This window comes from Rousettus aegyptiacus, unplaced genomic scaffold (assembly GCF_014176215.1).
Source record: "Rousettus aegyptiacus isolate mRouAeg1 unplaced genomic scaffold, mRouAeg1.p scaffold_m13_p_12, whole genome shotgun sequence".
Taxonomy (NCBI): Eukaryota; Metazoa; Chordata; class Mammalia; order Chiroptera; family Pteropodidae; genus Rousettus; species Rousettus aegyptiacus.
In genome coordinates this window covers 56,096,766-56,110,542 of record NW_023416287.1, presented here as the reverse complement: position 1 = coordinate 56,110,542, position 13,777 = coordinate 56,096,766, and the positions used below count along the sequence as shown (strand labels likewise).

The 13,777-nt window shown below is 38.9% G+C and overlaps 1 protein-coding gene across 7 annotated transcripts in view; it reads right to left on the bottom strand.

Annotated features, from left to right (window-relative positions):
* GREB1L (GREB1 like retinoic acid receptor coactivator) overlaps window positions 1-13,777 on the bottom strand; it is a 219,994-nt gene that overhangs the window by 22,497 nt on the left and 183,720 nt on the right. For 4 of the 7 annotated variants that reach the window (XM_016161519.2, XM_016161923.2, XM_016161694.2 and 1 more), the window contains 5 exons: window positions 13,047-13,227; window positions 11,121-11,313; window positions 5,230-5,363; window positions 1,909-2,248; window positions 1,461-1,484 (listed from right to left, as the gene is read on the bottom strand). In XM_016161519.2, the coding sequence (XP_016017005.2) occupies window positions 1,461-1,484; window positions 1,909-2,248; window positions 5,230-5,363; window positions 11,121-11,313; window positions 13,047-13,227 (872 nt within the window). The remainder of the gene's footprint in view (window positions 1-1,460; window positions 1,485-1,908; window positions 2,249-5,229; window positions 5,364-11,120; window positions 11,314-13,046; window positions 13,228-13,777) is intronic. The other 3 variants (XM_016161775.2, XM_016161846.2, XM_016162016.2) reach the window with 1 other exon arrangement.

Genomic DNA, 13,777 nt, shown 5'->3' with positions numbered 1-13,777 from the left:
AAATGAACATTTCAACAGATTTCATATTTTCACTTCCACACAGTTTTAATAGGCTGGATTAGTGTGATCCAGTGGTTTTGAAAATATGGAAATCTCTTTTGTGCGGTTAGTGCTTGACAGCTATTCATACAGATTGAGCTGCAACGGCTTTGAGAAGTAATTACTTGAGACCCCGCTGTGTACCCCTTTCTCAGAACAGCGGCTGTGCAGGACGATCACCCTCCAAAAGCCCTGCAGGTCATTCTGATGTGCCGGACACTGGGTTCAGAGCCTCAGGTCTAGAGTGTGGTTTTTAAACTACAGCCCATAGGGGCAAACTATTAGGACCCCTCGATTTATATTGACCTAGTAACTGGCACTCTTGAAGAGTCTGAACAAATGACATAAGACTATAAGTAGCTACATTTGATCAGTGTCAGTGGCAACCCAGAGAAGACGCTGCAGCTGTATATCCTTTTAAACCACCTTCCTGCAACAAGTGTGGGAGACTTCACAGAGCAGCACTGATGACCTGCCTTCCAGATCATCATTAGTATTATTCAAATAGTCTCAAGACTCATGTCTCAATGAGTTACACCATTAAGCAGAGTTTCAGGACTCTTATTTGTTAGTCATCCTAGCAATTCCGCTGTAATGTGGTCCACAACTATAATTTAAAATGGTGAGCATATCTATATGTGAAATATACATGGTAGAGCTTCCACTAAATATAGGAATTTCTATTTTTAGATTTGTTTCTGTTGCTTATCAAGCTAGTCCATGATATTTTGTATTTTGAATTATTCAGCTTAGTTTGGCTTAAAGAATAAAAAGGTTTACATTTGCGAAATGCTTTCTGAACACTAAATAATAATCCCAAAATTAGATCCCTTAGAGATCGAACAGTCCAACTCTCTCATTTTGCAGATGAGAAACTGCAGCCCAGGGTGAAAATGCACATCCCTTAAGATTATGTGATTCTTTTCATAAAATTTGTGCCAAACTAGATTTTTCTTAACACGATTTAGTTTTTAGTATTTAGTGTGTAGGGTGTAGATACCATGTTGGTCTAACTCAGACATACAGTACCTAGCTCTGTGCTGTACTGATATGTATGCAACTATTTTATTAAATGCTTTTTAATGGCTAGGACACACTGAATTGTAAAAGTATCAAGAAAAACCTGAGCAGGGCATAAGGTTGAGAGTTAGGTTAGTTAATTTATGAATTCTCCTCTTCTCCGCATGCCTAACAGGAGGGGTTTAGGAAAAACAGCCAGCTCCTGGCCATGCAGAGGGGCAGCGGGCTTGCTCATGCACTAGGTCCCTGTGCAGGATGCTTCGAGAGCCTCAGTCCAGCCCCAACCATGGGGCTGAGGGTCAAAGCAAGTTCAGAGAAACAACAAACTGTTAAAGAATCCACATGCAAGAGGGCAGGGAAGAGTTCTACATGAGTACTGAAGATAAAACAAAATACTTTACCGACTCTAGACATGAGCTGCCAGGCTGGATGGACAGAAAAGAATTAGTGAATTGATGGTGCTTAAAGATCCCACAGAGGTCTGAGAGAAAAACTTACCTTTTTTTTTTTTTTTTCTCAGAAAACAGATGACCATGGCTAGATGTATCTCAAACAAGATCAATAAACACGGGGTCAAACTGGGACATCTAATTTTTGCACCTGCAGTTGGAGAGTATGGAAGACCAACTGCATGCAAATGCTAAAAAGGGAAGCTTGACGGACTTCATAAACTGGTTCCAATTAGGAAAATGAACATGTTCCTTACTTTAGCCTTAACGTTGTCATGAAGGTCCGACTGACATATACATGTGCAAAACCCTATTAAACTCAGGCCCCTGAGCCGCCTATGTGGGATTCCCAGAAAACAGAAACGGTATTTTGAAGGAGAAATGTTTGTCCACTGCTAACCTTTAATCGCGCCACAAAGTGAGTTGCAACGCTGACTTCGGAGGCAGGGGTCCCAAGGATGATCTCGAAGCGGTACTGCAGCCCCAGCCTGTCGCGCACCTCCTGCAGCCGCTCCTTGGCTAACATCGCCAGCTGCACAGAGGGCACCCTGATAACGAGCATGTGTCCCCTCCCACTTTTGGTTTTTCCTGGGGAGGTGATGAGGTCATCCATGATGCTGAGTGTTTCTGGTGTGCTGTGGTCTCGGAGGGATGCCATGGTGGTGAGAGCCATCAGAGCCTCCGAGTACTGCTGGATGAGGAGGTAGCAGCGGACGACCATGCTGTGCAGCCTGGGGTACCTTCAACAGAACACAGGGAGCTGGCACGTGGGCTGCTGGGACAGCTGGGACAGTAAGGTCTGCATGGGAGGAACACAGACCAAGCACTGTGGGAACGGATTAGTGATCGGTGGCGGGCTTGAGCTCTGGAATGACCTTGGAGCCCATATCACTAGAAGGAAAAGTTGAGCTTCCAATGCCTTTGAGAGAGAACCTGTTAGGGCTGGCAAGCAAGTTAAAGAAGGTTGGGGATGGTTGGTCTAGTGACTTCAGCTTCTCTGACTGTGGTCTGTGGACCAGCAGCAGCATCATCCAACAGCCGCACCACCAGGGATTGTCAAAGATGCCAAATCCTTCACCACAGATGCACTGAATCAGTCAGAATCCTCATGGTCTAGATTCATCCCAAAAAAGATCGGTAAACATGGGATTGATCAAGCTGGAACATCTCATTTTTTCACCTGCAGTTGGAGAGCATGGAAGACCAGATCCTCAGGTGATCTGTATGCACGTTAAGCTTTGAGAAGCACGGGTCTAGTCAGGTTAATTGTCATAATGAATCATCCCTGGATTCTAACCTATTGCTGGTGGCATTGGGTTAGAATGGTGGAGTTGTCTGCTTATTTTTCTGCTACTTAAGATTACAGTAAAGGAAACTGAGATTTTAACATCATGTCTGGAGAGTATAAGACATAAAAAGTAATTATTATTACTAATTTGAGATTAACTCCACAGCAGTACCTATCTTCCCATAAAATGTGCCTTGGTACTGCAGAAAACTTGGGAGCTGACTGGAGAAACAGCACCCTCTAGTGGTGAGGCCTCCTATCACCAGAGCCCAGCTTAGTAAAGGGAGCCTGGCAAGGAGCTGGGATGTCCTGGCTTCGTTCAAATGCCTGTTTGTCCGTCACTACCCCCACCCCCTGCCTGGACAGTCAGGTAAGAGGATGGAGACTTTGTCCAATTGTTAATTTCCACAATTACAGGACAAGCAAAAAAATAAATCTCTCATTTATGTGCTATTCCTCAGAAAAGCAGGCCTGTTGATAAAATGAGTATAAACGGGCAAAGAGGACCCACTTGCAGGCATGAAGAGGTGCTGGTCAAGAGAGTATGTGCTCACAAAACAAGGGTGAGTCTTGGAGCTTTTTTTCTGGTTGCCAGCTGGTAGCACATGCAGCTGCCTAGCAGTTTGGTAGGCCAATTAGGGATTTCACCTTTGCTCCACTTTATAACTCTATTTAAAGTAAAACAAGTGGTTCACGGGCCTTGCACAGAAAAGCTCAGGGTCAAATACCAGCGAGGGTCATCAAATGAATGGTGTGCTTCTGAAGTACTTTAGAATTGGAAAGGATCAGAGATGCCCTGAGTTCTGACCTCTCCACCTTCTCAGAGAAGGAGAATGAGTTAAGAGGCTGAGAGAAATTCAATTACTTGCCCAAGATCATCCAATGGTCAGAGACAGAGCTGGGTCTAGATTTCATTCAAGTCTCTGACAAACTCTTCTTACACTGCAAGGATTTAGTAGATTGGGGGAAGTGAAGAAATCCTTCAGTTTAATCAATCCTGGGCTACTCCCTTCAAACATTATATGTGCGCTATATATATATATATATATATATATATATATCATAGCTATCATTAGCCTAGGGTGACTGGGTTGGAGGAAATAAGCACAGATGATCCGTATTTAAAGCTTAATGTTTTTTGCTAGGTCATGTAGAAAAGCCAAAGTTGCAACAAATGGTAACTTGTATATACAGGCATTTAGATTTCACACTCTGAAAGTGAAGTCTTCCCAATCTGTTGTTTGCATTAAACTGTAATTGTAGTTTTGTATTACCAAAGTTGTAACAGAAGTTGATGGGATCATCTGTTAAAATACCAGTCGTGAAACTGAATGATGTTACTGGATGATACATTCTAAGCTGGCAAATAGAATGGGTGGGTAGGAAATGCTTAAAGAGGAGACTCATGGGCTGGTTTTGGAAATCTAGGATCACAGGTGCTGCAAAAGGATTGGTGTCGCAGTGTTAGTTAAATCTTCTCAAATCCATTAGCTGGAAAATATAAACTCCTACTCCAAGCCTGGTCTTTTTCTTGATGTACTATTATAACTTGCCAGTAGGATGCATCCACCTGTCCTCATTTTTATTTTTTTCTTAGAAAATTAAAGGTTGTTACATGATGGTTTGTGATTAATTGGAGCCAGTTTTAAGAACTAGAACTACTAAGACTTAGAATGTACCTCATCAAATAGAGCCCACATATCCATATCATTGGATGATCAGACAACATTGAGGCAGGGACCTCTATTAAGTTAGGCAAATTTTAATGCTTCTGCTTACTCTTAGAGTCCATGATTCAACATCAGAGAGTTAAAAGTAGGAAAACCCTTTACTTTTCCAGAGTTTGACCTGGAACTGAGGGATAAAAAAGAAGGCAGAGGAGAGAGGAGAGTCATGATTCTTAACTGCTAAGACGAAAGACTGGAGAAAGGGCACTAGGAACTGAACTCACTTAAATTTGAGTGTTCCTTAATTTTCACCAGTCTACGCCCCAAATCTGTCATAGTAAAGTTTAGTTTTTATCAGGCCATCTAAGGGTACTTGCTTATGGACAGAGAGGCAAAAAGGGGAAAATATAAAAGTAGGGGTGAATGGGAGGGGAGGCCAGACCTCAGAGGAATGGTCTTTAAAAGGCAAATCCCTGGCTGTGTAATCTCCAGGTGGTAGCAATGAAGCATGCTTGATGATTCAGGGCACGGAAGGTGCTTCTAAGTCCCACTTTTAGTTGCTAGTTTCCTTTGTTGGTCTTGGATGATCAGAGAAAACCCATATGAGTAAAAGGTCATCTTAGGAAAGGCTATTTTTATTCTGCCTTCGCATTTCAACTGCACAGTCCAGGCTCCCAGCAAACTCCCCGTGACACTGACACAAAAGACTTTTGGCTATTTTGGATATGCAAGTACAGCTAAAGAAAAGGTCGAAGGTTTTATTTACCTCTCCAAGAGTGTGTTCACCATTTTTTCAAAAGTTTCATCACATCTCAGAAGTGGGCTTGTGATCCCCCACTGTAGAGACTTACTGTACTCATTTAAGCCGAAGTACAGCTTCTCCTCGCAGCTCATGTCCTCCTGATTCAAAATACAGAGCACAACCCAGTAAGGACAAGATACATCACACCTTGTTTTCTAAGGGGGGGGGACCCCTGTAATAGGTTATTTCCTGAAGGTTAAAACAATTGTGAATAAGCAAGTGGGACTACAGCAAACTAAAAAGCTTCTGCACAGCAAAGGAAATCATTAACAAAATGAAAAGGCAACCTATGGAACAGGAGAAAATATTTGCAAACACTATTATCTGATAAGAAATGAATATCCAAAATATTTAAAGAACTCACACAACTCAACAGCAAAACCCCTCAAATAATCCAATTAAAAATGGGCAGAGGAATCGAAATTTTTCTAAAGAAGATATATAGATGGCCAACAGGTACATGAAAAGATGTTTAACATCACTAATCATCAGGGAAATACAAATCAAAACCACAGTGAGCTACCACTTCATACTTGTTATAACGGCTATTATCAAAAAGACAAGAGATAAGTGTTGGCATGGGTGTGGAGAAAAGGGAACTCTTGTGCATTTTTGGTGGGAATGTAAATGCAGCCATTATGGAAAATAGTACAGAGATACCTCAAGATATTAAAAATGTATCTACTATATGATCCAGCAATTCCACTTCTGGATATAGATTCAAAGAAAAAGAAAACAGGATATTGAAGTGTTATCTGAACTTCCATCTTCACTGCAGCATTATTCACAATAGCCAAGATATGGAAATAACCTATGTGTCCATCAATGGATGAATGACTAAAGATGTGAGATACATACTATATGTATATACATATGTATCTATGTACATATACATATATGTATATATATACATGAATACTATTTAGCCAAGAAAATGGACATTCTGCTATTTGCAACAAAATGGATAAACCTCAAGGGCATTATACTACGTGAAATAAGTTAGAGAAAGAAAAATAATGTGCTGTATCACTTATATGTGGAATCTTAAAAAAAAAAAACCTTCAAACTCATAGAGAGAATAGTGGTTGCCAGGGGTTGGGAAAATAGGGAGAGGTTGGTAGGTTGGTGAAAAGGTATAAACTTTCAGGTATAAGATGAGTAAGGTCAGAGGATCTAATGTATAACATGGTGACTATAGTTGCTAACACTATTTTACACAACTGAAATTCGCTAAGGAAGTAGAACTTAAATGTTCTTAAAATATGTATACACAGTGATGGATGGAAGGAATCCTTTCATAATATATACATATATCAGTTGATCAAAATGTACACTTTAAACATCTTACAATTCTGTCAATTATACCTCACTAAAGCTGAAAGAAAATGTGTTTCATTACGTAACCTGATATCAACTCGATAATCATCTCTGAGGCATAACTTTCTCTTCAGTTCAAATAAACTTAACATGTTATAAGTGGAACGCGGACATGCTTTCTCAAGGCAGATAACTATAGAGATGGTTTGTTTTCTCTTTCTCTTTTGTTCAGACATTTTCAGAGGAATAGCATTGTTTAGACTGGTACAGTCACAAGGTCAGATTTTTCCCCTCTTGAAGCTGCTCTCTCTATTCTGATACATATACTATCTACAGGACTCTGGAGATCGACAAACTAAAAAATTCCCCTATCATAGAAAACTTTTGACATCATTTAATGGCGATCATTCATAAAAGCTTATCTTTTTACAAACAACATTTTAAAAGTGAAATATATATATATTTTCCCCCTTCTTAAACACAATGCACAGTATTTAATGTATCCCCTTCTTGATGACTCAGTCATTACTATGAAAAAAACAAAAGTATTTTGGGATGTGACATAAAGATGCCCTCAGAGGGTCCTGAGATGTCTGACAACATGCTTGTCCTTAAACTAAGCAGCCCCACTATATTCAATAAGCTTTTTGAGTTCATGTATCTGGTTTTTAAAACATAGTTTTCTTTCCTCTTTTGTACACTACTTTTTCAGTCATTTCTTCTTCCTGTCATGTTGCCTGGGCATTTGTTTCACTTTTATTTATTTGTTATATGTGGACATTGTTCTTTAAACACTCCCCAACTCATTTCACAAAGGTAATACAGAAACTTAAAATGTATACAATAAATATAAATTAGGTGATCGGAGGAAGAAAAAGCAAGGGCAAGAGAAATAAGATTGAGCTAGGAAGTTAGTTCTCTCAAAAATGGATACAGAAGTTTCTGTATGTTTTGTTAGAAGTGTGCTACAAACTGGGTTCTGAGCTTTTTAGTAACTCATCCAAAGAGATGAGCAATTGAGTGATCTATAAGGTCCATAAGATAAAAATAAAGCACTATATAATTGGTAGCTTTTAACTCTGAGAGGAATCCTGCTTGTTGGAACGGGGTCTTATTTGAGAGTAAATATGCTTTATTTATGTTCTTATAAATATAGACCAGAATATATTTTTATAAATCCTGGAGACTTAGAGCTTATATGGTTGATATCTATTGTTCATTTGCTTATTTCCCTGAGTTTTTCCCTGTGTTGTGAATAGTTGTGTCAAATAAGTAATTTAGGATGAAAAAGGTCATTCATTGAGGTTCCCTTCTTATTAGGAATGGACACAGAGTTAGTGTAAAAGCTTTATTTCATATAAACTTGGATCTTCACATTCCTTCTCATCCTCAGTCTTGTTTCTTTGGGAAAATATAAAATCCTACTCCAAGCCTGCTCCAGTATAGGTTTTAAGGATCAGAGCTACTAAAACTAAGAACTGGAAATGAAGTTAACTATAGTTTCTAAGTATTACAAAAGTTGACATAGAAGTTAAAAGGACCATACTTTAAAATGAGTTATGAAAATCTGCATGATATTATGCTAAGAAAACATGCAATCACATAAAGTAAAGTAAGTCAGATGGAAAAAGTCGAGAACCATATTATTTCACTCATATATGGTACATAAAACAAAGTAACATTTGAACAAACAAGACAAACAAACAAAAACTTCAGAGACACAGGCAACAGTATGGTGGTTACCAGGGAAAAAGTGGGTGGTGGGTGGAAGATGGTAAAGGGGATCACATACATGGTGATGATGGAAGGAGACTTGACTTTGGGTGGTGAACACACAACGCGAAATACAGATGATGGATTAAGAAATTGTACACTTGAAACCTATATAATTTTATTAACCAATGTCACCTCGACAAACTTAACAAAATTTAAAAAAGGTAAAAATAAAGAAACATACACTCCCGAGTATCGCAAATTATAAATTATATGATTCACTGAATCCTTATGTCTTTGGGGAAAATATTCCTTCTCTTAAAAAATCTCCCACCGCACAAAGTGCTGTCCACGCAGTGACTCCAGGCTGCAACTTTCTCTGTCCTTTCTCTGCCGTCTCTGCTTTTCCTCCAACCAAACCCTCTGCTGTATGGACACTGTTCCCCGGAAGATCACTGAGGACTCCCGAGGCCAGTCCAGCTGCCTTTATGTGTCAGTGCTCGACCTCTGCCCTCTTCGTAGTTGTCTTCATTATTTTCTTCTATGATTTTATCTACACAAGCTGCTTCAGTGATCACTGTTTTTGAAAAAATATTCCATATCCTCATTGTAAAGCCCAATCCAAACTCCAGCTTTGCATTTGCCACGTGCACTCACTTCAGTCTCACCTCATTGGAAATCCATCTTGTCTGGGCTCCACGATCAGTTTTCCTCCTGACTTCTTTCCAACTGACGGCATCACCTCAAAGATATTTCTGACACCTGCCTCTTCCCCCAAAAGGAAATCCTAGGAAAGTTACCAATTCTTCCATCCTTGTTTATTATCAGGACTACTATTCTGATTCAAGTATTTGTTAATTCTAACCCGAATTATCAGAAAAGCCAAATGACTCTGATCTCCCTATTTCTAATCATGCTGACTTAGCCTCTATCAATAATGAACTGTCTTAAGATGCAGCCTCTGAGTATCTCCTAAAACTGAACATATTCATACCCTATGACTCAGCAATTTCACTCTCAGGTATATACTCAATAGAAAGGCATACAAATGTCTACTAAAAGGCATGTACTAGCATGTTTATAGCAGTATTATTTGAAATAAATAAATAGGATAAATGAGTTGTGGTGGAGCCACCAGTATAATCTATATATAACAATAAGAATGAATATTTTATGACTCATCTAAAATATAGAATGCTCACAAACGATGATGAGCAAAAGCAGCCACATACGAAAGAGTGTATGCTGCATGATTCCATTTATATAAAGTTCAAAACTGGGTGAATTAAATCTATGATGTAAGAAGCCAGAAGACTGTTCCCTTTGGTGGGGGAGTGCCTGGCTCCTGGGGTGGTGGTGATGTTCTAGCTCTTCATCTCGGTGCTGGTCCCACGGGTGTGTTCAGTTTGTGAAAATTCACTGAGCTGTACATTTACATTGTTAATATAAAAAATAAATATGTATATTCTGATATTGCTTATAATATTATGCCTTTGATAAAAATTTGCTAATGCCTGTGCAATAAGTGTAAACTTTGCTAGCCTGGCACTCACAGTCTCCATATGTCATTTTCCAGGTTTCTTTTCACCCCAATAAGTGTCCTCTGAAAAATGCTCGTGTTTCCTCCTCCTCATGGCTCTGCTGCCAAGGAGCAGCTGCTCCGCCACGTGTGCTCCATCCTTCCTCTGCTCCAAGGCCCGTCCGTCATCAGCGTCCTCTCCTCCATGTGGCCTTTCCTGGTGCTTTCAAATGCACAGGACTTCTTGCTCCTTTCAACCCCCAGAGCATTTTGGTGTTCTGAAATTGTCTTACTCCATTTCTGTTATATAAGATTTTTTTTTTTTGACAAATAAAGATTGTATATATTTAAGGTATACAACTTGATGTTTCTTTTTTAAAATTGAGACATAATTGACATATTATATTAGTTTCAGGTATACAACATAATGATTCAGTATTTATATACTGTGAAATGATCACCACAATAAGTTTAGCTAACTAACATCCATCACCACACATAGATACAGTTTTTTTCGTTGTCTGATATAAGACATTTACATTTCTGGCATCTTTCACTTAAACATGTATATTTAAAAATATCCAGTATGTTCAGTACTTTAAAATGAATGATCCATTGCTTAATGGTTAATCTTTATTTATTTATTTATTTATTTTTATGAAACTCGTTTCTTTACTTTGAGAGTATATTTAGCATACAGTTTATAGGTGATAGAAAATATTTTTCAAGTATTAGGAATTGGAGCCAAAAAGTATAAAGACCTGGATATGTACAATGTTGCAGACAATTCTCAACACATTAAATGCTATTATTGAGTAACGTCACAGTACCATTATCATCCGTTTCAACCAGAAATCTGTGAGAAATGATTAAAAGGAAAAATCCAGTTTCCAGGGGAGCATGAGAATAATTAACAGTGATACAGATCAGTTAATCTGAGACATAACAGAGAAGCCATCCAAGAAGAAAATAAAATTTCCAAGTCTCAGGTTGAAATTAATCAGTTAAAGGCACAAAGATAATTTAGGATACTGATGATAAATAATGTCAGATAATGACACATTTTGAGGGGGAAAACTATATAGAATGGATAATTTTGAATCTGCATGATAACCTAAACGACTACCTAATCAAATTTACACAGGACATTTCTAGGTTTTAGTCTTACGATAATTGTAATTATCTGGAACTTTTAGAAGATAAAGCATTATGTCAGATTTTTGAACTCTTGTGCTCTATTTTGCCATATTTTATTACAAGAGTCTCCCTGGGGAACTAAGAACATGCCTGTGTACCAGGGACTCACCATGTTGTCCAGGTGTATCCAGTGAACCTCATTGCTGGAGCTGATTCGGGACTGCTGGGTCTGCAGAGTGTACGGGAAGGAGCTGACCTGGAGCACCAGGAGGTTGAAAGCTTCCAGAACTTCTCTGCAATTAATGACTCTATCAGCCAACCCATGACTAGGTTCACCATGTGACAAAGAGCCCGAAATGACACTGTAAAGATATGGAAGTCATATTAAAGCCTCTTGATTTAATTGATTAGACTCAGAAGCAGACATGAAAATGGATGCAATATTTGACTCTTAGCTTTCCAGTTCTTTTTAATTGGGAGCAGGAGTAGGAGCAAACATTTGATCTGGAAGAGCCCAAATTACACAACTTTGTACACCTCTCAGACAGATTCCAGGGATTTTTTTTTTCAGTTTTCACCCGATAGATATACGTCAAAGTATAAAATCAATTATCTAAGCCAAGGATATCTAAATCCTCAGTTGAGATGGATCATTTTAATTCGAAAACTCACCTGACTGAAGGGGCTTCTCCATCAAAACACGATGTTTACCACCTGTGCATTGATCTGTAACCACCCCCCCACCTCCCCAGACAGGCCCCAAAACTGCAGGGATCCCCACTGTGTTAATAGCACCCTCCTTTCTTTCTTGAGCCTGCTAGACTGTGGGGAGGGCTCCTCCTACCCACCTCCCATGACCAACATTGTCATAACTCTGAATCATTTTCAGGTGTGTTTAATTTGAATGTAGCGGGTTGCCATGCAGACTTAAAACAAAATTAAATACAGAGAGATGCAACGCATAATGCCCAGAGCTTTTACCCCAAACTTTCAAAGACTAGGTGTACAAGGTCAGTGAGCTATTTCTGCACATAGGACATGAACAGTAACTAAACAGGATGTAGGCAAAATTTCTTTCCTCTTTCCTTCTTCCTTCCTTCCTTCCTTTTCTTTCATTCTTTTCTTTCTCCCTCTCTCCCACCTTCCTTCTTCTCTCTCTCTCTCTCTTTCCTTCTTTCATTTCTTTTCTCTCTCTCTCACCCATGCTCTCTCTACTAAATCTAACAAGTTATGCAAGACTTTACTTTTACCTACAATGGCTCTAGATTTGAGGCTGTGGAGTACCAAACAGATTCTGGCTTCTGAACAAGCACTTTTGCAATTCTGACCTTTCTACCACAGACCGAAATACTTCCAGATTCCTAACCTCAAGAAGTCCTAAAGAAAAAAAAAAAATCTATAAATGATTGATAACATGTAGTACCTGAGGACTATTCCTGCCCCCCTTTGAAAACAATTTGCCTTATTAACCCGTAGTAGCAAAGACGTCTCCACCAGATCACTCCTATAATTTGATATGGGAGCAAAACTGTCTCCACTGTGCCACACTTACCTTTCTTTCATTAATAAGACCACTCAGAGATATTCTCTTGTTTAAACTGATATAAATTGTGAAGGTTTCAGATCTGTCCCCAGATCATTAAAATGGCATCTCTAATGTGGTTACAGGTAAGAGGGAAGAGAGAAAGGCAAGGAAAAAGAGAAATAGCAGGAGAGGAAGGAAAGAAGGAGAAAAGTAAAATGGACGAGAACTGGGGAGGATGGACGGTGGTAGAGCGGAAAGCACGCGGCCCACCTGGGAGCTCATTAACCTCCACCTCCTTGCTACCTTTGCTCTGAAGCAGCGAAGTTCCACAGGGCCCTCAAGACAATATTTTTAACGGGAATTTGTAAATTCGCCCACAGTAGTTAAAATCAACATTAAAGTGGGAAGAAAAGGTGAAAGCAAGGAAAGGGGAAGATAATAAGTCATCAATAAGAAGATGCCAAATGCTAGGGTCCCTGGGTTTTCAAATCATCACCTTTTAAATCATTTATTACATAACCACTGCGTCTGTAGAAGAAATATTGTATTTGCTCACTCTGAAGCAATCACCTCGTTAGTTCCACATGGCAGTTGTCGTGAACTAGCACAAACAGTGTATACGGGTTCTGTTTCACTCTTCTCATGAAAACTTCAAACTTGGTTTGAATCTCATTGTCTAGACGAACAACATATTTCTCTGCTCTCTGATAAGCTGTTCCATTTTCCTCCAGACCCAAGTCTACAAGGACACCTGCCAAAAAGAAAAAAGAGTTTACATTTTTACATAGATATATAAATGACATAAACTAAATTCAGTTTATCACACAACTGATAAACTGGGTAGTAATCACATAGAGAATTTTACAGAGCAGGTATTTTTGTTTTTTACCTTTTCCCCACTATAATTTGAGGAGAAATATCAGAGTTCCTTTTCTTTAGAACACTCCACCCCACCTCCTACAAATGACAACAAGGAATGATCTGGTACCTTAAGTAGCAGCAGTTGAATGTATGAGTCTTCTAATTAAATTCTATTTATACATGATGTGCTGCTACTAACAGCTATTACAGACCACTCAGAAAAGTGAAAATCTGGGCTACAGGTCTTGGCTAAGTTAATATAATCATGTAAGCATTCCATATCCCAAATTTAGCAATAAAGCATAGATAAGAAAAAGAAAAATAATATGTGATATCCAAAAAGAAAACAACTACATTATGCTCTTTTTTAGTTAGTATTTTATTCATTTTTAAATAGTGACATTCTGAATAATATCCAGAGTATGGGAAGTCCTCAATGA